General features: G+C 49.3%; 2 protein-coding genes and 1 pseudogene across 2 annotated transcripts in view; 2 read left to right on the top strand and 1 right to left on the bottom strand.

Annotated features, from left to right (window-relative positions):
- Nucleotides 1-26,940, bottom strand: part of LOC109564039 (UL16-binding protein 1-like) — a 267,031-nt gene that overhangs the window by 43,640 nt on the left and 196,451 nt on the right. The gene's annotated exons all lie outside the window — the stretch shown is intronic.
- Nucleotides 1,039-15,728, top strand: LOC139184960 (UL16-binding protein 1-like). The gene is made up of 5 exons (XM_070796348.1): nt 1,039-1,232; nt 11,251-11,436; nt 11,671-11,910; nt 12,528-12,660; nt 14,021-15,728. Exons 1-5 carry the CDS (start codon nt 1,160-1,162, stop codon nt 14,166-14,168), a joined length of 780 nt encoding a protein of 259 aa, XP_070652449.1. The 5' UTR covers nt 1,039-1,159; the 3' UTR covers nt 14,169-15,728.
- LOC139184965 (tyrosine-protein kinase RYK pseudogene) lies at nt 1,812-5,826 on the top strand (annotated as a pseudogene).

Raw genomic sequence — 26,940 nt, 5'->3', positions numbered from 1 at the left:
TCTCACTTCTCTGATTAAGCTTAGTGTGTGGCTAAAGCTTTTCCACGGACAAAAGGCAGGCTGAGGACATGGTGGGGCAAGGACCATAGGGTCCCGCTCTGTTTCATCGGAATTCCTGCTACAGTTTGAGGGAAGGGAAACAAGTTCCCTCACTCAATCCTGAGGGGGACAAGCTGGTCCCTTATGTGGGGTGACGTTGGGGGTGGACCCGTGGGTCAGGCAGGAGGGGTGGCGTAGGTTGTCTGACCACCCCGTTAGTGGTGCTGTGTGTCGGCTTATACTCACTACCTTGCTTTTGCTCCCAACACCTCAGTAGTGGCAGCTGGGGTTTGATCTTTTTGTATCTTGTTGCTCATAATTTGTCCCAACTGTGCATACATGCAGCACTTTTTCTCCCTTTATACTGTCTTTGCATTTTTATGCTTCATGAGACCTTTGTCCAGGTCCCAGCCTGTCTCAGGTGTGACAGAAGCAGGAGGAGAAGAGAGAATTCTGGCTTGGACTCCCCGGTCATAAACTTTCCCATGGTCTATACTCAACACCTAGAAAATGATTTCTCAAAATAACTGAACCCTCTTCTGTCTGATTTCATCAATCTAGTTAATTGGAAGAACTGCTGTATGGAGTTAATTTCACAGTGTGTAGTGAATTAACTTCTCATCCAGACATCTAAAATCTAAAACTGGTTCTGGCTACATGCTGCTTTACAGGAAGGCAGGCCTGTGAGTGAGTGAGTTGGCAGGAGTTCCCCCCCCCGCCCCCCCCCCCCCCCCCCCCCCCCCCCCCCCCCCCGCCCCCCCCGCCCCCCCCCCCCCCCCCCCCCCCCCCCCCCCCCCCCGCCCCCCCCCCCCCCCCCCCCCCCCCCCCCCCCCCCCCCCCCCCCCCCCCCCCCCCCCCCCCCCCCCCCCCCCCCGCCCCCCCCCCCCCCCCCCCGCCCCCCCCCGCCCCCCCCGCCCCCCCCCCCCCGCCCCACCCAGAGCCCAGGGAGGAGCCTCCTCATGGAAACCTGGGTGGGGCCTTCGGCAGAGGGGCGGCCCAGGCAGTCAGAGCAGAGGCGGAGGTCCAGGCCACAGCTGCGGGCTAGCGGGAGAGGATCGCGGGTTCTGACTTGGCAGCCTCGCACTCCTGAAAAATTGGGATCCAGGTGGCAAAGGCAGAGATGGGTGGCTCCAAGAGCAGTCTTGGCTTCCTCGTTTTGCTTCTGATTGTGTTGTTCAGCGGGACGTCCAGCGGTGAGTTCGGGGATGAACCTGCGGTGGAACGCGAGGAGGTTGGATGGGGGAAAAGGGATGGGGGTGGTGTCCGTGGGGCTTCGCGAAACTTCTTGCAGCGTGTCGCCGCCGCCCCCTCCTTTCCCTTCCCTCGGCCCCTTTGCTCCTCGGAGGCTCCTCCCGGCTTCTTGCCGACTCTCTGGGCCAGAACAGGGGTACCTTGGGTGTAGTAGTAATGCCGGGAGTTTGGGAGGTGACGCTGGGAGAAGAGGGGGCCGGGACGCGGCAGGAAATGCGGTAGAAACCGCCCAAGGGTCCAGCCCGCCCCTGGGAAGTGGGAGCCCTGGAGCAGGGCCGTTTGGGACCAGTCGGCCTTCCCAGGGAGAAGGGACCCAGACCCACCCCGAAAAGCACACCCTCCCGCCCCGACCTGTGCAACAGAGACCCTTCTGGTCCCTCCATCTCCCGGCCCTTGAAAGACCAGCGCTCTCTCCCGGCGGTAAGTTATAAACGCAGAGCAGACCTGGGTGCCCGGGCGGCGGCGGCGGCGCACTCTCGGCTGAAACGTGCTTGAGTTGCTCTTGTCCGAGCCGCACCTGCTGGCTCCACTCCCGGTCCCCGGGCTCCGCGGCGCGGCTCCTCCCCGATCGCGGGGCTCCGCGGCGCGGCTCCTCCCAGATCGCCGAGACTCCGCGGTGCGTCTCCACCCGCGATCCCGGGGCTCCGCGGCGTGGCTCCTCCCGGATTCCAGAGACTCCGTGGTTCGGCTCCTCTCCGAACCCAGGGCTCCGCTGAGAGGCTCCACCTCCTACCCCGAGGCTCCGCTGCGCGGCCCCACCCGTGATCCCCGGGCTCCGCGGCGCGGTTCCTTCCCCGATCCGGGCTCCGCGGCTCGGTTCCTTCCCCGATCCCGGGCTCCTCTGCGCGGCTCCACCCCCGACCCCTGGGCTCCGCGGCGCCGTTCCATCCCCGACCCCGGAGGCGGGTGTGAGCCTCTTCCTGATCAGGGACCAGGTGCGCTGACTCATTGGTCTAGATGCAGAACTTTTTTTTATCAGAGAAGTGGTCTTGTTGGACACTATGCCTATCCTTTAATCTATTCGTACCCAGCGAAACAGATGTCCTGCCTTTCACTTGGCCTGCAGAGTCCAAGCTGAATATAAGCAGGTTTCCAGGTAGACAGTTTCGTGGACCTGCCCCAGGTCAGCATTTCTGCTTGCTTGGGGTGGGGGTGCGAGGAGCAACGGGGTAGGGGGATTTCACGGACTCTATCAGTGATTTGGCTCTAGCTTTCCTTTTCTGCAAAGTAGATGATGAGGTTATGATACTAAATGCAGCTCAACTTGACAGTAAATTCTTCAAAAACTTCCCTTCTTCAAAAATTTGAAAGGAAGGAAAATGTGCTACAGAAAAGCAGAACTATTTATGATCCTGTTCATGCAGCTCCAGCTTCTTCTACCCGTGTGTTTTATATCAGCGCAGGGGTTTGCCCTGCAGTTATATTTCTTGTAGTAATAATATTAGCTGTTTTGCACCTTCATAGTATGACAAGAACTGAACTGGAAGACAGCATCAGTGTCCAGTAGTTCCCAAGGGTTGTCTCAGCCATGTCCCAGATGACTCAGTATCTGAGAAGAGACACACCCAACAATGGTACTTCCATCCCGTTATCCTACCTTGTGGGTGGGTAGAGGAGTGTCTTTAGAAGTGCCATCTTTTGGAGGCCAGAGCTAAGGTGAAGGATATTGAAATATCCAAGGAGAGGATAACTCTGTCCACGGAGAGGATGTACTCCAAGAAGGTAGTTTAGGGCATATTTTCCATGGGATTTATGTAGATGAAAAAGATCCAAATAAAGAACAACAATCATTTGTAAAAACAGAGATTAAGCTTCTGAAATTGGGGTGACAATGATATTCACTGAACGTTGCAAGCTGTGAGATCTTCATCACAGAAATCTTCCTCCTATTTCCCTTGTGTGTATAGAAGATAGAGAAAACCCCTGGTGATATTGCCTGACATGAATTGGGAGAATCGTAAATAGTTTTCACAGCATTGCAAATTTTGTGTGTGTGTGTGTGTGTATTAGTCAGTCAGTCCTGTCCGATTCTTGCACCCCATGGACTGTAGCCTGCCAAGCTCTTCTGTCCGAGGAATTCTTCAGGCAAGAATAATGGAGTGGGTGGCCATTCCCTTCTCCAGGTGATCTCTCCGACCCAGGGATCAAACTCAGGTCTCCTGAATTGCAGGCAGATTCTTTACTGTCTGAGCCACCAGGGGAGCCTGCAGCACAAATTAGTAGAGGCCAATAATCCACAGGCAATTTCTCAACAGGACCTGGTCCACAAGGTCAGATTGCCTGTGGAATGGATTACCTGGTCAGAAGAGAAGTCCTCCACAAAGACCTGGCTGCTAGGAGCTCTGCCATTGATGACAACCTCAAGTTAAGAGTACAGATGGCCCCTCTCCAGAGTCTTGTTCCCCATGGACTCTCACTGTGGGGGGGACAATGAAAAAGTGGGATCAATGGATGGCTCATGAACGTCTGGTTAAGAATGAGGTCTCCGGACTTCCCTGGTGATCCAGTCACTAAGACTCCACACTCCCAATGAAGGGGCCGGGTTCGATCCTTGGTCGGGGAACTGGATCCCACATGCTACAACTAAGAAGTCAGCATGTTGCAACTAAGAGTCTTCATGCTGCAAAAAGATCCCAATTGCCACAACGAAGACCCAATAGAGCCAAAAAAAAAAAAAGATATTAAAAAAATAATTTTTTTTAGTTCTCCAGTGCTAGTGATGTGTGGGCCTTCAGAGTGATAGTGTAGGAGCTCGTGGCTCTGAGTCAAATACCCTACACGGATGTCGACTCTTTAGAGATATGAAAGAAGGTCATCAAATAGCCCAGCCTATCAACTGTCCTGATGACCATTTGCTGTGATGGCTTGTGCTGGGCCTTAGATTCGGAGGAGAAGCCCAGTTCCAGCAGCTGGCCCAGTGTCTCACAGGGTTCCATGCAGCCCTGGGGGCCTGTGTCTGACTGTCCTCTCACAGTCCCCCAGCGTCAGGGGGACGATGCCTGCTGAGGCCCACGTGGAGCCGGCCAGTCACATACATCACCCAGCACCGCAGAAGCACATTGTCTTCCAGAACACTGTGCCTTAGGAATGCCATAGCATCTGAACTTTCTAAGACAGACTTAATGATGTGGAATATTTTCTAGATAACACTTTCATTAGGTTTACTGAAAATCTTTGTATAAATTTTTTGACCAAGAAAGTTTTAAACAGTGTTATAAAATAAATAGTTTTTAAAATTGTTTCAGCACAAATACTTGGACTAGCTTAGTGCCAAGTGCCTTTTAGTTTTTACTTCATCAAAGTAATGTAGTTGATTCACCCTTGAATGTGCCAGGCTTAGTTGCTCAGTCGTGTCTGACTCTTAGCGACCCCATGGACTATACAGTCCGTGGAATTCTCCAGGGTTGAATACTGGAGTGGGTAGCCTTTCCCTTCTCTAGGGGATCTTCCCAACCCAGGGATCAAACCCAGGTCTTCCACATTGCAGGTGGATTCTTTACCATCTAAGGCACCAGGGAAGCTCAAGAATACTGGAGTGGGTAGCCTCTCCCTTTTCCAGATCTTTCTGACTCAGGAATTGAACTGGGGTCTCCTGCATTGCAGGTGGATTCATTACCTGCTGAGCCACCAGGGAAACCCTTAAGTTTCTTTCTTCTTCTTCTTCTTTTTTAATATTTATTACTAGTCTTGGGAATTATTTGTCTATAAGATAAAATACTTTGTCTTAGGAAAAGAAAAACGAAAAAATGCTGTTGCCTTGTACAGGAAAAGGCAGTGTTGGAGGAAGAAAACTTAAAAGATAGAAGGAAAAAAAAGAGAAAAATAGAGTAGAAACAGAAGCTATACTTTCATGAAAAAATGCCTTTTTAATTTTTTTTTTAAATAAAGAGGAGTTCTGCCTTCTTACTTTGGGGAAAGTAGGAGTGGAATTCACTGAAACATCTTAAATTTGGCAGATCCTAGCATATGGCACCCCACTCCAGTACTCTTGCCTGGAAAATCCCATGGACGGAGGAGCCTGGTAGGCTGCAGTCCATGGGGTTGCTAAGAGTCGGACACAACTGGGAGACTTCACTTTCACTTTCATGCATTGGAGAAGGCCATAGCAACCCACTCCAGTGTTCTTGCCTGGAGAATCCCAGGGACGGGGGAGCCTGGTGGGCTGCCATCTATGGGGTCGCACAGAGTCAGACACGACTGAAGCGACTTACCAGCAGTAGCAGCAGCAGCAGCAGCATTTCTCAGAGCCAGAAGTGGATTTGGGGCAGGTCAATAGTAAACAATGGTGATTTTATTTATTTTTACTTTCTGGAAAAGGAGATAACACAATTCCAGAAGGGGCAATCATGTTTTAAGGTTAAGAATACCTTTTACCACACCTAGAACAGTGCTATGCACAGAGTGGGTGCCTGAGTTGTGTTGGGTAAAAAAAAAAGTAAACAGATTTTGTGCTTGTCTTCAAGGCTGACTTAAGTATAAAATGGATTTTTAAAAACACTTGAAAAAATTAAAGAATTCAATTTATTAAAAGAAAAATTACATGTGCATCTCAAGTAAGGCTCTCAATGCCTTGCCATTGATCAGCGCCTCCCTGGAGTCAAAGCTCCTCCCAGACAGCTCAGGCTGTTACTAATTGAAGCTGGTTATGACTCATATGCTACCACTGGTGAAGTTAACAAGTGGTGAAAAAGGAGAAGCTGGTTTGTTCAGGAGCCCTGGGAAATAGTGACCTAATGTCCTCAGACCGCCTTCAAGTTTCCAGGTTAGAAAGGGGGCAGAGGTGGCTGCTGCGGGGCTCATCAGTGTCTTGAGCACAGTCAGGGTGGTTGGCACAAGGCGAACGTTTGAGGACCACCAGGCTTATGGTTTCAACCGTCTGGACGTCTGCATGCTTGCAGCCAGCAGTTTTTATGTGCTGGGGGTCTGCTTCCTGTAGAAACAACTTGAGGCTTGTGTCAGCTCTTTGTTATCTTTTAGGGAACTGGTAATTTCATGACACTGCTATGTGGCTGGTCACAGTCTAAATTGTTACCAGTTTCCCAGCCTAAGGAGTATTCGTTTCTCCATCTTCACGTGTTCTAATCCTCAACTCTTAAACCACTGTTTTGAGACTCACAGGAGGCCTGGCTGACTGAAACTTTTCTACAAACAAGAGGCAGACAGAGACCATGGGGGGCAGGTCTTTCCCACTAAGGCCCCCTAGAGCCCTTTTGGTTACAGGACCATTTATTACCCACTTTTCCATGGTCCCAAGAAGCCCAGGGCCTCCAACAGCTTCCTATCTCTTGAAGAGAATCTAAACATGCCCTCTCTCAACTGGCATCTTATCCCTTTGTCTGATAACTCACCCAGCAAAACCCCCCGACCAGACCCGCAGGACCTAACTTAGGAGGGACAGGAACAGGGTTTCCCAGAGTATGACACAGGGCTCGAGGGTGAGGCTGGGCATCCCCACTTCTACCCTTTGGTCCCACATTCATAGTATCTAGGAATTGGGACAGCAGCAGCCTATAATGGTTATTGAGTTGACAGATTTTTTTCTGCAGAAGAAAGTAAATCTCGAGGTCTCTTTAGGCCATTTGGTATCTGTCTCTGGGTGCAAAAGGAGCTTGCACATTTGTGGAGCAGCAGGAGCCAAATATAATGTGTAAATCAACTGAGAACCAGACTTGTCCACTGTCCTGGTTTCTGACCCCAGTAATGAGTGGCCCATCCTGTAGAGAATCATCCAAGAGCTGCCTCAGTTGTCTGTTTATGAACCAGAAACTTACCCTGTCCTGCCTTGTAGCTTCTGGTGGTGGGACTGTGGATCTGGCTGTTATGGGCTAATGCACCCCTCTGCTGTAGTCTGGCTTCCTTGGTTCAAGGAGCCATAGGGGACATTGCATGAAGCCACAGGTGTGAGCAGGGGATAGTGGCCTTGTATCAACTCTGGTGTCAGGCCTAGGTCACCTACTGGCACATCTTATTTGTTCCCTGTGGCCCTGGTTATGCCAAGCCACATGATCACTTCTATCCTATGATGGCTGGAGTATCTAAACTAATGGTTGGGGTTAGTGAACCCAGATCATGATGGGCAACTCTGACATTCCATGACCAGAGGCCTCGTCTCTGCCAGGCCCCAGGACCATACCAGGAGCCCCACTGAATGGTATGGGCTTTCTCACTGCAAGTGGTATGTCCTTTCTTCAGGACACCAGGAGTCTGTGTTGTGAGCCTCCAAGTAAAATGCCACCTACAGCATGTAGCACCTTTCTGAACACAGGAAGCTATGATGTCACCGGTTCTGTTGGGTCATCTGCCCAAGAAGCAGGTCCAGCCACACTCATCATTCATCAATTGTGACTGCTTTTGTGCCAGGACAGCAGTTGCAGCAGAGACCTAGGGTCTGCGAAGCCTGAAATGTGTCATATGTACCATTAGAGGGAACCTAGGATGTTGGGGGCCAGAGTGAGGTACTCCACCCCTGGCAAAGGTCATGAGGAAGGAGGCTCGACATACGCAAAGGCGGGATCTTTGCAGGGACTTTCAGGAGTCCCCCTGGAAATCCTTGAGCATCTACCCCCATAACCAGAGCCTGCCTACTTTACTACTTTGTGCTCACCTACACCTCTGACTTTGCAGGGGGCTGTCCCCCACCACCTCTTTCGGAGAAGGAGTTAACCTAGAGCTCCAGTTAATAATAATTCCTGGGCGTGATAAGAGTGTTTTAACCTACAAACTCCTCTGAAGTTTCTCTAGCCTGCCTGACAGGCTCATCTGGCCACATGTGATTGCTCACAGCCTCCCAACCGTGAGAGGCACGAGATGCTTTAAACCTTCTAAAAACAGGTTCCTTAGAAAAGTTAGAAAACTATTAGTATAAGTATAATGGGCTGATTAGAAATTGTATTGGTGAAGGGTTTTTCATTTGTTGAGCCAATGTTTGTTGCTAAGTCTCCACATCCCCTGCCCTTACACACATTAATGAATATATAGAAGAAATAAGTATTAACCTTTGATATTAATCACGTTAGACCTTAGGCTAAGTAAATTCTTTCCTTAACTAAAACCCACTACACCCTCACCCTATAGGAATGTAACTTTATTGGGTGGCGTCTGTTTTAAGAATAATCACCCCTGGAGAAATAAGTGTCCTGGTTGACTGACCGTTCTCACAAGGAGAGGGCCGTAAATTGTCAGCAGGCTGCCCCCGCCCCCCCCCAGCCAGAAGATGATTTAACACCCCTAAGACGTCTGTATACATTTGTGTGAAGCACCTGACTTTAATAAAAGTCAGGACTGCTGTCCCCACATGACTTTTGTATAACATTTCAGTGTATAAAAACAGACTCTGGAAAATAAAGAATTGGGATCAGTTTCTCGAAATACTGGTCTCCCCATGTCGCTCTCTCTCTCACTCTGGTTGAGTCTCCATCTGGAGCGCGGAACCCGCCATGCTTACTAATTATGCCTGGGCTTCTAAGATCCAACCGGGGAGGCCTCAGTGTCTCCTCTCCTTCGGGAGAACGGAAGGACGCCTGCGGCCTACGTAAGTGGTGCAAGCTTCTTGTCTTGAAGTTTTATTGGTCTCCCGCGTAAACCAAGCTACTCAGCCTCTTTTCTCTACTGAATTTTCCTACTGAGCTATCCTCATCCTATTACTCTTTACATCTTTGATAAAATATTTAAATAAATAGGTCGCCGACGCCATCCCCGCTTCGAATACCCTGGATCAGCCGGGGCAGGACCCCGGCACTAGGACCTCAGTTTTAATTCAGTGGAGATAAGATAGGGACCACAGCTCTGCAGGCCTAGGGAGATTGTAGGTTGGTACTTGTTTCCATTATTTCCTCCAGGAGTGATACTGTCTCCATGTACTATCGGGGGATGGGGAGTCAGGGTGAGAAGAATGAATGTGGAATCCACGACTATGGTACCTCACCCATGGCAGTTTACTAACAACACAGACTATGCATTCATGTCAGAAGCCCAGGACGTGTGCAATGGACACTGAGTGGATCTGTGGACCCAGAGATAACCACTGTCAGCAGGACCTGGCACAGGTGTCTATTAATTGCCTGGTCCTCAGAGCATCGCTTCACAGGACGGGGGCCATGACCATGCTACCGTTCCTGTGCGTGGTGTTAGTAACACACTGGGTCCGATACGAATGTGGGAGTAGTTTCTCCTTCTGTAGTTCCAGTTCAGTTCAGTCACTCAGTCGTGTCCAACTCTTTGCCACCCCATGGACTGCAGCACGCCAGGCTTGCCTGTCCATCACCAACTCCCAGAGCTTACTCAAACTCATGTATATCGCATTAGTGATGGCATCCAACTGTCCCTTCCTCTGTCATCCCCTCTCCTCTGATCTTGAATCTTTCCCAGCATCAGGGTCTTTTCCAGTGACTCAGTTCTTCGCATCAGGTGGCCAAAGTATTGGAGTTAGTTGCCCCAGTAAATAACCATGTGGCTCATCGGGAGAGTATGGAAGGACTTCTGCACTTGCTGTGGTGATGAAAGGGCCATCCTCACTGGGACGTGGTGATGCCTTCTGAGAAGTAGCTCAGTTCTGGAGATTTTGGTAGGGATGTTTGGTAGGGATGGCTGCTTTCAGCCTACTGATCATCCAGTCTTGTGTTTGTCTCTCCTTGTTTTCTGTCTCTCAATCAAGCAGTTTGCATCCAGGTTCACTGACCATCTCTCTGCCTCTAGCATCACCCTGTGCTATGAGCCAGCATTGTACTCTCTGCAGTCAGGCCCTGGCTGGCATTGGGACTCTCTAATCACTTTCAGCTTCCCTGATAGCTCAGTTGGTAAAGAATCCACCTGCAACACAGGAGACCCCCGTTCAATTCCTCGGTCTGGAAGATCCGCTGGAGAAGGGATAGGCTACCCACTCCAGTATTCTTGGGCTTCCCTTGCAGCTCAGCTGGTAAAGAATCTTCCTGCAATGCTGGAGACCTAGGTTGGATCCCTGGATTGGGAAGGTCCTCTGGAGAAGGGAAAGGCTACCCACTGCAGTATTCTGGCCTGGGAATTCCATGGACTGTATAGTCCATGGGGGTCACAAGAGTGAGACACGACTGAGCGACTTTCACTAATGACTTTGACCATTGTACCAACTTTGCTCCTGACATACAACACTCCACCCAGAATCTGATCTTTCTGCATTTTCCAGCCCTGTTCCTGCTGGAAGCCCACAGGAACACGGTCTCCTACCACTATCCCTGATTTCCACAAAAGTCAACCTTCAGCTGTTGGAGATGCTTCTTATCCACTCTTTCGTCTCAGGCTCCATAGAGTCTATCAGGCTTTCCCATGGTGCCTGGTAGACTGGACACTTTCCTGCCCTTTCATACCATGTCCGCCCTGGCAGAGTCACTTCCCTGAGCCTTTGATCCCCTCCTCTACCACCTGCCTCGGAAGTTCTGGATTTTCTCTTTCATGCCATGTGGGCCAGGCCTTTCTCCAGGCTTCTAAGACCCATCCTAGTGGGAGATCAGCAGCATCTCCCTGGCCTTGCTAACTCCTGTGACCCGTAATTATAAACTCTTCCTTCTCCAACTTGGGGTTCTGTCCTCACCTGTTACCTCTTTGCCCCTCTGCCTGTGATCCTGCTTCCTCAGGAGCATCCCCTCAGGCTCCCCATCTCTCACAGGACATGGAGTTAGATTCTGACAGTCCTCTGTCATCTAGACTTTTCCTGAATAGCAGCCTGGTACATCTCTGCAAAGGTTATGTTGCTGGGATTGGACCTGGTGGACAAGGGGGCACACCCAGGATGTGTGAAATTTGCCAGGCAGGGGACTCCTCCTTCTGCACAAGGAGAGGAGGGCCACTGGCTGTATGGTGTGTGTTGTGGGGTGTCATTGCTCTGTCAGCCCAGCCCTGCACTTTACTCTGCTCTCACATAACTATGGGAAGGGGCCTCAGGGTCTTTTTCCCCAACCGCACCCTCACTGTGTTTTGCCTTCACAGACCCTCGTTCTCAGGTCTTTCTCTCCTGTGAGTGTGCTATGGCTAAGATCAAGAACATGTGTCTGTTGGGAGAGGAAGTGAAAAGTATGAATGCCCGGGAAACACAGACTGACACACTCAGAGACACTGGAGACTTGTTCAAGGAGCAGATGCCTGACGTTACACCAGAGAAACACATAGACAAGGGTGAGTTAGAAAGTTCAAATGCAGGAGGAGTAGACTGGGGGCTTAGCTGCATCCACTGTTTTCAGGTGAAAAAAAAAATGGATATTGTCCTTCCCTAGTAGTCCAGTGGAAAGAGTGGAAAGAGCAGCTGTTGCAGGAGAGACCAGGGCCAGATTAGCTGGGCCCAGGGGATGTGGATCCAGGTGAGGCAGAGAATCTGTGAAGCTCAGAGGCTGAGCTCTTTCTTTTCCTCAGTGGCGTCAGGCCCTCTGCCCCCGCAGGCCAATAAGACATGCTGGCAAAAAGACAACGGACACATCAGTGGACAACTGTGCCTCATCAATGGATGCTGTAGAGTGTATCATCCTGGAGGGAGACAGATGAAAGGGAAGTGGGAGAATAACAGAACTGTGACCTTCAAGGTCTTCAAGGAAAACTGTCAGCTTTGTTATCAGGCTTTCTTGGAGCGCTGCGAGAAAATGTTGAAGACCACAGGTAAGTGAGAAGAGTTGAAGAAAGTGGTAGTTCTCTAATGGTGACATGGACCCACCCCTCTGTGTGTGTGTGTGTGTTTGTGAAAATGATCCGTCAGAGGTGAGCTGTCCTGGGAGAACAATGACCCAGGGATGCTCTGTCATCCTCTTTCCTCTTCCACCTCCTGACATCTCTCCTCACAGCACAGGCCTTTAGACAACTGAACATGGATTTTTGCTGATCCCAAACCTGTAGATGTCTTTTTGATTTCTGGGATTTATTTCTCACTGTACCCTCTTTCCAGAATCTTCTTTCAAATGTCACCAATCCTTCTTCTGGAAATCTGTCACTAGCACCTCTGCTGTCAGCTCCTGAGGACTCCATCCTCAGGTCACCATCTCTGATGTCACAGCAGGACTGAGTGGCTGTGTTGGAAACCTTGCTCCCCCATTAGCTGTCAGAGCCCCGTGAGGAGTGGACTCCTCCCTTCCCCCCGTCTCGCCTGGGGATCTATCTCAGGGACCTCCATGTGATGGGTGTAAACTTCTGCATAATAGAGGTACCTGAGTCAGGGGAGCGAGGAGGCATTTGCCAAGTTTGGGGTCTGGACAAGGGCTTCACTCTTACTCTCCTTGCAGCACCACCAACCACAGTCCCGCCTACAGTGCCGCCCACGGCCCCACCCATCAGTCATGTCATCTGGATCGCCCCTGGGGTTCTCGTCAGTTTTGTCATAATGGGCATCGTAGCCTGGATCCTTTACAAGAAGAGGTACTGAGGGCAGAATTCAGAGGGAAGGCAGGGGCACAGGGCGTAGTCTGAGGACAGGGAGGGGAATGCCACAGGCTGAGTCACAACTGTTGCTGCTCCAGGAGTACAGGCCTGGCCTATCCCCTTCCCACAGTCTCTACTGTGGGGCTCCTGCTTGCCTGCTTGACCCACTTCTAATATGCCACTGCATATTAGAGCCTTTGGAGTAGGGTCTGCAAACGCCTTCCCACCCCTTCCTCCTGGATTTGGGAATCCCATGCAACCCCTGCCCTTCACTGAACCTCCTCATCCTGGAAATGAGCCAGGTGAGTGAGACCTCATATAACCTGACAGCAAGAACTCAGACAAGCTCAGGCCTCAGTTCTGATAGCTCCTCACTGTCAGATGACAATGGGAAGTGAGGGGTGGCTGGGGCACAGGAAGGCTGAGGGCCTATTGATGCTTAAAGGGTTCAGCCAAGTCCCCTGAGTGAGCACAGACTGCTGGCTGGCAGGGCCCCGGTAGGTGGTGTGAGAACAGCAGGCACTCAGGGCGAGGGCAGGACTCACGGGGGCTGAGAGCAGCATGGGGGCTCCACATGATGTGTCAGCGGGGAGGGGACCCACCCAGGGGCCAAGACGAGAGGAGCCGGGCTCTCATCCCAGGAGGAAGGGGTGGGAAGGCCTTTGCAGACCCAATTCCAAAGGCCCGTTCTCACAGGAAGTGGCCTGGGTCAAGCAGGCAAGGCAGGAGCCCCACAGCAGAGACTGTAGGAAGGGCTGAGGCCAGGCCTGTGCTCCTGGAGCAGCAGCAGTTCTGACTCAGTGTGGCCTGCAGGTCACCAGCCTCCTGGGGACCCAGAGCCTCCATCACTGAGAGGCCCTGCCTTGTGCTTGGGGATGGTGGGCCTGAGCTGGGGTGGAGGCACCCTGCTGGGCAGGACCAGGAAGAGATGGGGGGCAGGGACCCTGGTCCTGAGAGCTGTGTGTGCTGCTGGCTCAGAGGCTGGAGGGGAGCAAAGGAAGGAGGTTTCCCTGTAGTCCCCCAAGGCTGTCAGGAAGCAACGCCCCTCCTCCCCGGACCTGCTCCCTGGTCCTTTAGGCTGACCTCGGGGAGGATCCGGACCTGAGTAAAGGGAGCAGATTGATTCCTCACTGGCTCCAGGCCTGAGCCTAAGCAGGGGGTGTCAGGGCCTGGGGTGACTCTGTGATGCAGGAAAGAAGGAGGAGGTGACAAGAAGCTGCTGGGCCTGGGGTGGGGGTGGAGGACATAGGAGCCCCTCAGTGAGGAAGGAGCTGGAGGGGGGCTGGGGAGGGACAGCCCCAGGAAAGTGACAGGAGTTCCTCAGCTTTCTAAACGAATACCTGTTTCTTTTCTGCAGGAGACTGTGTTCCCAGGAAGCCCCTGACAGGTGCTCTGTTGGCCTCAGGACTCAGTCTTTGCTTGGCTTCTTTTGTTCTCCTGCTGTTCACTTTAGAGCCAAGAGATCAGACCTTAGGAATCCCAAGTCTGTCTACCAGTTATGCTGACACAGTGGCTGCACCATCTCGAGTCTCTTGTGAAATCTGATGAGCATCCTCCTCAACATCTTTATTTTTTTCAAACCTAATTTCTCTTGGTGCTGAGTGACGGAATCCCTGAACTGAAACTTTCAACTATTTGAACAAGCAATCTCTACAAACAGAACTCTTTCAGTCTTCTTCTAGTTTTTGGAAAATTAGACTTTTCCCTGCATCGTGACCTTATTCTTACAAATGATGATATTGCTGGAAAAATACATCTGCTCTTACAGGACTCAGAGAAACAACTTCAGTGTATTTTCAACGGAACAAAATTTTACGTTGACTGATTCCCTTCATAATTTATTACTCTATTGGTGCTGAGTCATGTTCAATTCTTTGTGACCCCATGGACTGTAGCCCACCAGGCTCCTCTGTTCATCAGATTTCACAGCAAGAATACTGGAATGGGTTCTTATTTCCATCTCTAGGGGATCTTCCTGACCCAGGGATCGAATCCTTGTCTCCTGTGTCTCCTGCGTTGGCAGGCCAATTCTTTACCACTAGCGCCACCTGGGAACCCTTTATGCTGCTGCTGCTGTCAAGTCGCCTCAGTCGTGTCCGACTCTCCGCGACCCCATAGACCGCAGCCCACCAGGGAATCCCCCGTCCCTGGGATTCTCCAGGCAAGAACACTGGAGTGGGTTGCCCTTCCTTCTCCAATGCATGAAAGTGAAAAGTGAAAGTGAAGTAGCGCAGTTGTGTCCGACTCCTAGCGACTCCATGGACTGCAGCCTACCAGGCTCCTCCCTTTATACTGATCCTTAAATTAATATTGCAAAAGAGTTAAGTACTTCATGCCTGTTTTCTAGCTCAGGAGAAAAGTCATGGTATTTCACCATTCCTCCACATTTTGGGACTAAATAAAACCAATGATAATGTTTTATTTCTTGTGGAAACAGAGAATTTAAAGATCACTCCTAAACAAACCTGCAGTCCAGTTGTGGAAAGTGAAGTGAAAGTGAAGTCGCTCAGTCGTGTCCGACTCTTTGCGACCCCGTGGACTGTAGCCCACTAGGCTCCTCTGTCCGTGGGATTCTCCAGGCAAGAATACTGGAGCAGGTGGCCATTTCCTTCTCCAGGAGATCTTCCCAACCCAGGGACTGAACCTGGATTTCCCGCATTGCAGGCAGACGCTTTATCCTCTGAGCCACCAGGGAAGCTCCACCAGTTGTGGAGCCTAAATTCTCTGGATTTTTAAATGTATATTTCATCATATCCCAACACTAGGTCATATGTTCACCCTACTACGCAGCCATCCCAATGTTAGTTCTTGGCTGGAAAACGTGGACTAAAAGCCATGTAAATACAGGCAGACCTCAGAGACATTGCAGGCTGGGTTCCAGACCAGGGCGATAAAGTGAATTTCACAATAAAGGGAATCACACAAACTTTTTCATTTCCACTGCAATATAGTGTTATCTTGACATGGAATGCTGTTAAGGGTACAATAGCTTTATGTCTAAATAAATAATGTACAGACCTTAATACACAACACTTTGTTTCTAAATTAAAATATGTTGAGCATCATCTGAGCCTCCAGGCAGTCATCATCTTTTTGCTGGTGAAGGGTCTTGTCTCAAGGTCTGTGGCTGCTGACTGATTAGGGTGGTGGTTGCTGAGGGTTGCGGTGGGTAGCGCAATTTCTGAAAATGAGACAATGAAGTTTGCCACATTGTTTGACTCTTCCTTTCACAGAAGATTTCTCTTCGCATGAATGCTCTTTGACGGCGTTTTACCCACAGTAGAACTTTCAAAATTGGAGTTAATCCTCTCAAACTCTCCTGCTGCCTTTGCAACTAAATTTATTCTAAACTTAATATTCTAAGTCCTTTGTTGTCATTTCAACAGTCTTCACAGAATCGTCACCAGGAGTAGATTGTATATCAAGAAACCACTTTTTTTGCTCATCCATTAGAGTCAACTCTCGTTTATTCCAATTTTATCATTCAGTTCAGTTCAGTCACTCAGTCGTGTCTGACTCTTTGTGACCCCATGAATCACAGCACACCAGGCCTCCCTGTCCATCACCAACTTCCAGAGTTCACCCAAACTCATGTCCATCAAGTCGGTGATGCCATCCAGCCATCTCATCCTCTGTCGTCCCCTTCTCCTCCTGCCCCCAATCCCTCCGAGCATCAGAGTCTTTTCCAATGAGTCAACTCTTCACAAAAGTATTGGAGTTTCAGCTTTAGCATCAGTCCTTCCAAAGAACACCCAGGACTGATCTCCGTTAGAATGGACTGGTTGGATCTCCTTGCAGTCTAAGGGACTCTCAAGAGTCTTCTCCATTAGATTGCAACAATCAGTCCCATGTTCACATTAGGCTCCACTTCTAATTCTAGCTCTCTTGCTATTTCTACCACATTGTAGCTCCTTCTTTCAGTAAAATCTTGAACCCCTTAAAGTCATCTAAGAACGTTAAAATCAACTTTTAAATTCCTATTAATGTTGTTATTTCAACCTCTTCTCATGAATCACAAATGTTTCATGAATTCGCTCTAGAAAGTTTTCAATTGACTTTGCCCAGATCCATCAGAGGAATCACTATTTGTGGCAGCTATAGCCTTACTGAAACTATTTCCTAAATACTGTGACTTGAACATCATGACTACTCCTTGATCCGTGGGCTACAGAATGGATGCTGTGTTTGCAGGTGTGAAAACAACATGAATCTCATTACTTGTCCATCAGGGCCCTTGGGTGCTTTCTCAATGAGCAGTGATATTTTGAAAGGAATCCTTTTTTGGGAGCAGTAGGTCTCAACAGTGGATTTAATATTTTTGGTAATCAGTGTTGTAAGCAGATATGCTGTCATCTCGACTTTGTTGTTCCATTTGCAGAGCACAGGCAGAGCAGATTTAGCATAATTCTGAAAGTCACTAGGATTTTCAGAAGGTAAGTGAGGCTTAGCTTCAGCTTCAAGTCACCAGCTGCATTAGGCCCTAACAAGAGAGTCAGCCTATCCTTTGAGTCTTTGAAGCCAGGAACTGACTTTTCCTTGCTAGCCATGCAAGTCCTCGGGGGCATCTTCTTCCAATAGAACACTCTTTTCTCTACACTGGAAAGCTCTAATTTAGGATAGCTATCAACATAGATTATTTTATTAGATCTTCTGGATAAATTACTGCAGCTTCTGCATCAACCCTCGGTCTTCCACTCTGCACTCTATGTTAGGAAGATGGCTTCTTTCCTTAAACCTCATGAACCACCTCTGCTGCTACTGCTGCTGCTGCTAAGTCGCTTCAGTCGTGTCCAACTCTGTGCGACCCCAGGGACGGCAGCCCACCAGGCTCCTCCGTGCATGGGATTTTCCAGGCAAGAGTACTGGAGTGGGTGCCATTGCCTTCTCCGAACCACCTCTACCGGCTTTCAACTTTTTTCTGCAGCTTCCTCACCTCTTTCAGCCTTCATAGAATTGAAGCCTAGGGCCTTGCTCTGGATTAGGCTTTGGCCTAAGGCAGTGTTGTGGCTCTTGTGATCTCTCACCCAGACCACTGAAACATTCTCCATATCAGCAGTAAGGTTGTTTTGCTTTCTTCTCGTTCGTGAGTTCACTGGATGAGCACTTTTGATTTCCTTTGCTTTGTGTTCACAACTTGACTAACTATTTGGGGCAAGAGGCCTAGTTACTGGCCCATCGTGGCTTTGATGTGCCTTCTTGAAAAGCTTAACCATTTCTATCTTTGGATTTAAAGTGAGAGATGTGTGATTCTTCCTGTCAATGGCATAATTTTGATATTGCTGTGTCTCAGGGACTCAGGAGTCTCAGGAGAGAGATGGACGGGTCAACAGAGCAGCCAGGACACACACACGTATCAGATGGCAATGTGCCCATGGTTCTTGGCACCCAAAACAATTACAATACTAACATGACAGATCATTGATCACACAAAGGCAAAATCAAGATGGCCAAGTAGGACGCCCTGAGCTCCACTCTCCCATGAACACACCAAAACTACAACCACATACAAAACAGCTCTCTTTCCGAGAAAATGACCTGAAACCAGCAGAACATCCCCTCTACAACCAGCATAGAGAAAGAACCACGGTGAGAAGGGCAGGAACAGAAAAGAAGGGATCTAGTTGGGACCCTTTGGCCAGGTACTCTGAAATGGAAGGGTCACCAAAAACTGGAGCATTCTGCCTAAGAAGCAGGAGGTTTTGGCCCTACATAAGGCACCCCAGCCCTGGTGCATTGCTGGGAGAAGCAGCCTCACACCCCCACTCCTGTTTTAGAAACCAAGAGGGTTTATGATCTGGAGCACTGGAGGACTGTGGGAAATGGAGACACCACTCCTAGAGACCATGGGCACAGAATTGCTTGCTCCCTGTCCCAGCACAGAGTCAGCAGATTGCAAAGTGTCTGGTGTGCTGGCCAACATTTGGAGACCATGCCTAGCATTGGCTGGGGCTGACAGCCAACAGAGCTCCAGACTGGAGACTCCCTGCAATCCATCCCCCCAACACACACACACGCACACACACGCACACACACACACACACACACAGGCGCACAGGGAGAAGCCAATCTCTCAGCTCTGCCCCACTTCCATGTGACGCCAGCCCAGGGTAAGACAGTCACTGAGGGTCCCTGGGATCTTGATGAATTGTGTGACTGCAATGCCACAGGCAGGCTTATCTGGTAGAAGCCCTGACTCACACCCAGTCTGGCCCCATGCTCTAGCTTGGGGTGACACTAACTGCCGCTCAAGGAGAGCAGCAAACTCTGTCAATCAGCAGGTGCAAAGGAGACAAGAAGGTTCTCAACTGACTCACTAGAGTCTCTGTGTGGGACGGACCTGTGCTGAGAGGCTGGTTGGAGGATAAGAGACCCACAAGTGTGGGCAGGACTCAGGGTTGGGTGGGGCAAGAGCTTGGTGGGGCCAGGTGAGCTGTGTGGGGAGACACTATCTTATGAAGGGCTGGGGATGGAAGCCTGGGTTGAATCCCCCAGAGAGGGCAACCCGGAAGCCCCTAGTAGACTCAGACCACAGGGAGGGAGGAAGGACTGAGAGAACAGGAGGAAGTCAGAGGCTGCCGTCAGAGATGGGCCGGGTCGGCCCTGCGTGAGAAGCGTGGGCCCCAGGGACCTGGGCACCCAGACTCACCCCAGGCATGCCCCTGACCCCCGGCCTCACCCAGATCCCCAGGCATGAGGTCAGAGGTGGAGGGCTGGGGAGGTCGGAATTAGTACCTGAAGTAGTTTCATGGATGTCGACTATAGATACCTCCAGAAACAGGAATCTGGACAAAATTCTGACTCTGCTAGTTTCTTCATCTTGACATGCCTCAATTTACACATTTGTAAATGGGAAACGCTACCTACGGGAATGAAGAGAGGCTAAACATTCATTTAGGACCTGAGGAGATCATGCAGGTAACCCTGAATTTGTACATGCTGAGGACTCGCCAACCCCCGTCTCAGGAGTTGTTGTTTAGTCACTAAGTCCTATCTCTGTGGTCCTGTGGACTGTAGCCCGCCAGCCTCCTCTGTCCATGGGATTTCCTCAGGCAAGAATACTGGAGTGTGTTGCCATTTCCTCCTGCATGGGATCTTCTGCATCCAGGGATGGAACAGACATCTCCCACATTGACAGGCAGATTCTTTACCGCTGAGCCACCTGGGAAGCCCCTTATCAGGTGTTAGTGCCGCTAAAAACACACAAGGACCACGGGGATCCAGAGAAGGGGATGGATAGAAGAAAGGTGAGGGACAGATCATTGAAATTTTGAGGAACATCAGTCCCACAGAGGGTGTGGGGAGCCTGGGGGAGCCCCCAGTGGAGACTCCAGTGGGAGGACTCTGGGGACTCATTCCCTTCTCCACTGGCCAACCAGGCTCCTCCCCAAGGGTGGGTCACCCCGGAGCTCCAGGTAGCACAGGCTGCTGGCAATTTCAGTTGTGCTTCCTGGTCCTGCTTCTGCTGCCCAACTGTGCCCACGAAGAGCAGGGTGGTGAGTTCCTGGTGAACCTGCTGGGAGAAGGCAGGGATGATGCATCATAACCAGAGAGCGGGACCCGAGCTGGCCTTGGTTAGAAAGTCCACGGGCGTGGTGTTGCCTCCGCCTCCTCCTCCTGAATCCTTAGGTGAGCTCCTTTCCTTGTTGGCACCTGCTGGGCTGGTTGGCCACTTTCAGGCCAGCAAAAGGGCAAACTGGTCGAAATAGCAATGCTCAGACAATGGGAGGTGGGGAAGCGAGAGGACAAGGAGAGCATGGCAGGAAACACTGCCATCCCTAAGCTCCCAGCCCCTCACCCATGCCTCCAGGAGTGGGAGGCCCCGTGGCAGGGCTGGGACAGGCAACCTTCCTGTGGGAAGGAACCGGGACACCCCCTGAAAAGCACACACCACTGATCTCATCTGTTCACACAAACCCTTCTCCTCCACACGACTCCCTGCCCTTGACTCCCAGGCCACTTTACCAGCTATAAACCACCCGTGCCACCTGGAAAGGCTCTCCCTTCCCCAGACACATCCCCTTAGTGGCCACACTCCTGCCCCGCAGCTCACTAAGTTCATTCCACATCTTTGCATCCCGAGAAGCCCAGGGCGTCCAATACCTTCCCACCTGTGAAGGGACCCGAATCACACTCTCCACCACTGGCATCTTATCCCCTTGCCTGAGGACTTAGCCCAGCAAAAGCCTCCCAGCCTGGTCCCCAGGAAGGATGAGAGCCCAGTCTCCCAAAGTATGACATGGGGCCTGAGGGTGAGTAGGGAACCCACACTTTTACCCTTTGGTCCCACATTCATATTGTCCACAGTCTATGGAGATGGCAGCCTATAAAGGTTATTGATTAAGACAGGAGTTGGGGAAATCTACAGAAGACAAATCTGTTCGTCTCTTCAGGCCTTTTGGCGTCTGTCTCTGTGCACCTCCAGGTTTGTGGTGCGACAACAGGCAAAGACAACGTGAAAAACCAAAGGAATCCCTCTGACCACTGCCCTGGTTAGCGAACCCCAGCACTGGGTGACTCATCACCTGGGGAATTATCCGGGGGCTCCCTCAGCTGCCTGTTTATGAATCCCAACCCTGCCCTGTCCTGCCTTGTAGCCTCTGGTGGTGGTCCTGCAGTTACAAGCTAAGGCCTCGGTCCAAGGGGCCACGGGGACACTGTGTAACCACAGAGGTGAGCAGAGGACAGGGAGGTACCACAGTTCTGCTGTCAGGTCTTGGTCCCCTGCTGGTCATCTTATCTGTTCCCTGTGGCCCTGCTTATGCCAAACCACACAATCACTTCTATCCTATGACAGCTGACCTCTCAGTAACGATTACCGAGTGGATGAGCCCAGTTCATCAAGACCGGAGGTCCCTTCTCTACCAGACTCAGGACCATATCAGTAGCCATGTTTGAATGATAGGCTTTCCTCACTCAACTGGCGTGGTCATGCCTCTGACCCTGTGGGGCTGGGTTGTGATGCTCTGATTAGGATGTCACAAGCTGTCCCTGGCTGAGGGCATGGCAACCCACACTGGTATTCTTGCCCAGAGAATCCCAAGGACAGAGGGACTTGGTGGGCTACAGTCCATAGGGTTGCAGAGTCCGACACGACTGAAGTGACTTAGCAGGCAGGCAGGTTACCCCTGGCACGATTTCCCCCGCTGATGGACTTCTGTGTCATGGGTGCTGCAGGGTCCTGGGTCCCAGTGGTAGATCCCGCCACACTCATTCCTTCATGTCCTTTCCATGAACACCTTCCACAGCTGAGTTGAGCAGTTGCAGAGGCCTCTGGTCTGCAAATTCTGAAATATTTAGTGTCCGGCCATTGATAGAAATGCTTTACACCAGGCAGATATAAAAAGCAGATGTGAAGGGATCACAGCCCTGCATGCTTTCAGGCTATGATTGTCACTAATCTCTGTCATTTTACCCAGAAAAGTGTGGTCTTGCAACATTCTGTTTGTAGCAAAGGAAAGGCAATATGAGAATGTACTCGTTCTTCTCAACTATGGCAGCCTTCACCCCATTCCTAACTACAGAGACTTTTCCATCACTGGTTCGAATCTGGAGAATGTGAAATAACCACTGTGTGGGTCTTCACACACCATGATACCGCTATAAGCAGGATGCAGGACGGTTATGTACTCAGTACCCTGTATCTCATGCATCACATTAATAACACCAGTGCCGTGATGATGCTTCAGATCCCTGGACATGATGTGAGTCACACACTGGGTCCATAGGAATGTGGGGTGGCTTCTGCTTCCCAGTGTGCACTTACCTGAGTCCATGGCCGTGTGGCCTCCAAGGATGGGGAAGGCCAGAGGACTGCTGCACTGCGCATGCCATGGTGATGAAGGCCCTCCTACTGGAAACTGGCATCTCTCTCAGGTAATGGATTCTCAGTTCTGATAACTGGCTCAGTTCTAGAAACTAGGCAAAGTATCCAGACAAGCTGTTGGGATGGCTGTTTTCAGCATCCTGATCATCCAGCTTGTGTTCTATTTTATTTCGCTTCTGGGGTTTTTTGTTTTTTGGTCGGCTGCCTGGCTTTGGGGATCTTAGTTCCCTGACCAGTGATCAACCCGGGCACCTGGCAGTGAAAGCCCAGAGTCCTAACCAGTGGAGCCCCAGGGCCTTCCCTGGTCTCATCCCTTTCAGTCGTGCAGTTTGTGTCTAGGTTGGCCGCCCATCCAGGGTGTTTGCCTCTAGGATCGCCCTGTGCTGGGAACCAGCGTCATACTCTGCAGTCAGGACCTGACAGCCTTCCCATCTCTCTACTCATATCAACCATTGCGCCTGCTTTGTTCCTGACACGGTGCATCCCCACCTGGGATCTGCATATGTTCAACCCCTGTTTCTGCTGGAAGCCCACTGGAGACACCATCTCCGAGCAGCATCCTGATCTTCAGCAAAAGCCCTTCTGTGTTACTGACCAGTGCTCCTGGACTCGATCAATAGAAGTTGGTAAAAGGCCAGACACAAATTCAAGGGGAAAAAAGCTTTATTGGGACTCATGAGGGAGCAAAAACAAGTAACATGTTCCCTTACTGGCTCCAGAGGGTGGGGGAGCCGGTCCCACATATGAGATGAGGGTGGGGGCGGGTCCTGGGTTCAGGCCAGGGGGGTCACCTGGGTGGTTTGTTCCCCCTTGGTGGTGTTGTGTGCAGGGATCATGACCAGTACCCTGCTTTTGCTCCTGGCTGCTCTGAAATCCCCATGGGTTTGTGGTCTATTTGTATCTTGCTATTGATTATTTCCCCCAATTGCACACGCATGCAATTTTTGGAGAAGGCAATGGCACCCCACTCCAGTACTCTTGCCTGGAAAATCCCATGGATGGAGGAGCCTGGTGGGCTGCCGTCCATGGGGTCGATAAGAGTTGGACACGACTGAGCAACTTCACTTTCGCTTTTCACTTTCATGCACTGGAGAAGGAAATGGCAACCCACTCCAGTGTTCTTGCCTGGAGAATCCCAGGGACTGGGGAGCCTGGTGGGCTGCCATCTATGGGGTCGCACAGAGTTGGACACGACTGAAGCGACTTAGCAGCAGCAGCAATTATTTTTAGCCCCTTACAATTTCTTTGTATTTTGATGCTTGATGTGACTTTTGTCCAGGTACACTCACTGTAGCAAACTGTCCCATCCTGTCTCATTACCTACTGAGGGGTTCTACAGCCTTATTCTTAACAGTTAAGGGGCCAAAGCTTTATTCTATCAAAACTTCTCCCTGCTGGACAGGGACCACTGAACTGAGCCTCCCCTCAAGGTGCAGAAGTCCCTCACAAGGACATACATGGATATGGGCCACCCTCCACTGGAATGGGCTATATTCCTTGAGCCACCTAAGTGTTATATCAAACTGGTAGATCCTACAAACACAAAGTCAATCAAAAGGTTAAATAAACAAGGACTAGAAAGGAAAGAACAATAGCCATTAAAAGGCCTAGAAAGGGAAGGAAACAGGTGAACTTTTATAGGACTTTCTTTTTTTAAACTCTTGGCAGAGGTGAAATCTCCCATGAAAAACTTGTGAAGCCCCTCTACCTGTATATTTAAGGTATATATTTACACCTTAATATAAGGTGTAGTAATATAAGGTGTATATTTCCTTAATATTGATCTCAGAGAGACAGCAGTGAGCAGTGCTAAAGAGGGATCTTAGTTTCCTGCCCAGGAATTGAACCTGGGTAGCTTGGTGTAAAATGAGGAATTCTAGACACTAAACACCAGGGGCGAGATGCAAAGTTCCCTTGGCTCTTACCATCTTTGAAAGCAAGAATGTTTCAAGGAGGCAAAAACTGTAAAATAGGTATCGATGTTATTACTGGAGACATACAGAAAAACAGTTCGTTTATTTAAGAGAGAAGCAAGGCGGAAATATACACCCAGAGAGGAGTGCAGGCGTCCTGAATGAGCAGCACAAAGACGCTAGGCTAGGGATTTAACACACAAATACATGTCTCTATCTTCCCTGATGGCTCAGTTGATAAAGAATTTGCCTGCAATGCAAGAGACCTGGGTTCGACCCCCAGGTCAGGAAGATCCCCTTGAGAAGAAAATGGCAACCCATTCCAGTACTCCCTTGCCTGAAGATTTCCATGAACAGACGAGCTGGCAGCTTACAGTCCATGGGATCCCAAAGAGTGGGACATGACTGTGTAACTAACCTTCTTTCACTTTCACTTTCACTTCCATACATGCATCTTTTCTTCCCCAGCTCCCCTCCCATCCCCACCCAGGCTGCCACATAACATTGAGCAGAGTTCTATGTGCTATACAGTAGGTCCTTGCTGGTTATCCATTTTAAATAAATCAGTGTGTGAATGTTGATCCCAGACTCCCTAACTATCCCTTTCCCCCATCCTTTCCCCCTGCAACCATAAATTCATCCTCTAAGTCTGTGAATCTCTTTCTGGTTTGTAAGTAAGAGCACTTGTATCACGACGTTTTTGATTCTGAGTATGAAGGACGTCAGAAGGTGCTTCTGCTCCTCTGTCTGACGTATGTTGTTCAATATGACACTCTCCAGGTCCATCCATGTTGCTGCATAGGGCATTATTTCATTCTTTTGAGGCTGAGTAATACTGCCCTGTGTATATGTCCCACATCTTCTTTGCCCATTCATCTGTGGGTGACGTGTAGGTGGCTTCCAGGTCCCGGCTACTGTGAGCAGCGCTGCCGTGAACACAGGGTGCACGTGTCCTCTCAGACCATGTGTCCTCAGAATCGCCAGGGACATCGAATCCCACAAGATGGACAAAGGGTGACACGTCATGACCTCTCTTGGGGGTTAGAAAACAAAAATCTTAAATACTTCAAGTTTCCTGGAGTACTGAGATGTTGATTTAAATATCAGTAGCATAATAAATTGTTTTAAGCCACTAGGTTTTAGAGTAATTTATTATGCATAATAGAAAACTAACACAGAGAATTTCAATATAATTTAGGCCTATAAATATTATAGAAGTCTTTTGCTAAAATCAGTTGATAAATTGTTAACTTGATGGATGATACTCTTTCTGTCCAAGGATCTTTGATGGTCACATAGGGCTGTGACTTGTGATAGTTTTTCTAATAATAATCACAAACTCAAAAAACAATAAGACTATTTGATAATCCTTTACAGAACATTCAAATTATTTAAATAACATTAAAGGGACATTTCCAGACAGGCTAAGAATTCCTAATTCTAGTAGATCATATTGAAAATGTTTATTTTCTGTTTGTGAAAGAAATATCATTTTCTGAGAATTGTCTGGAAAAGACTTCATTACTTGGTGGTGGTGGCAGTAGCATTGTCACTAAAGATTTAATATTTGGAAATGCCAAAAATTTTTTCATTTTCTCTGATTATCACGAATTCAATCAGAAGAGACTAAGAAAAACAGTTAAATCCTAGCATAGACTTCAAAGCCCTAAGATAATCATGGCACTGTAGCAAGTAAGAAAGATAAATATAAAATATACTCTCAATGAATAGGTGAAGCAGAGGGGATTTTTTTAAGGAAGTGAAATTATTCTATGTGATACTGTAATGGTGGATACTTGTCACTATACATTCATTAACATTCATAGAATATACAACATCAAGAGTGGCACCTAATGCAAACCATGGTCTTCGGTGATAATGATGTGTTAATGTTGGTTCCCTGATTTAAAAAAATGTACCACTCTGGAGGCGGATGCTGATGGTAGGAGAGGCTGTGGGAATGGAGGGAGGGGTTAAATGGGAACTTCTCTGTACCTGATGTTCGATTTCACTGTGAAGCTACAACTGAACCTACAAGTGCTCTAAAAATGAAGTCTATTAATAAGAGGAGAAAAACAGTTTCTGCCATCCAGGAATTTTTACCATTTGTTTAACAAATAGTTGTTTGGGTTTCCTTTTTCTATTCTTTCACATTCCATCTTTCCATGTCTTTATGCTTTATATGTCTTATAAATGGCACAAAGTTTGGATTTGGGGTTTTATCTAATCTAGGAAGCTCTACACTTAATGAGGAATGTTGAACCATTTATGCTTATGATTACTACAGATATATGTGGATTTCTTTTCATTATTTTGAGTGTTCTAGCTACTTAGATTTTTCTTTGCTTCTTTTTTTTTCCTTTTGCTTCTTTTCCCCCCTTTTTTTAAATTTTCCATTTACTTGGAAAATATACATCTTATTTCAATTATTTTAGTAGAAAGATTTAATATACCTACCTGACTTTAATATTTTGAGTGTAATCACATGCTTATACTCCTCCTGACAATGCAAAGTACTCAGAATTCTGTAACTCAAGATAT

The sequence above is a fragment of the Bos indicus genome, chromosome 9 (genome assembly GCF_029378745.1).
Source record: "Bos indicus isolate NIAB-ARS_2022 breed Sahiwal x Tharparkar chromosome 9, NIAB-ARS_B.indTharparkar_mat_pri_1.0, whole genome shotgun sequence".
Taxonomy (NCBI): Eukaryota; Metazoa; Chordata; class Mammalia; order Artiodactyla; family Bovidae; genus Bos; species Bos indicus.
The sequence above is the reverse complement of the archived record's forward strand: the minus strand, read 5'-3'. Positions and strand labels throughout refer to the sequence as shown.

Excerpts from the sequence above, each read along its gene's own strand:
- LOC139184960 (XM_070796348.1), top strand. The coding sequence starts at position 1,160 with ATGGGTGGCTCCAAGAGCAGTCTTGGCTTCCTCGTTTTGCTTCTGATT. Across the intron at positions 11,437-11,670 it reads AGAGAAACACATAGACAAGG|TGGCGTCAGGCCCTCTGCCC; the intron begins GTGAGTTAGAAA and ends TCTTTTCCTCAG. Across the intron at positions 11,911-12,527 it reads GAAAATGTTGAAGACCACAG|CACCACCAACCACAGTCCCG; the intron begins GTAAGTGAGAAG and ends CTCTCCTTGCAG.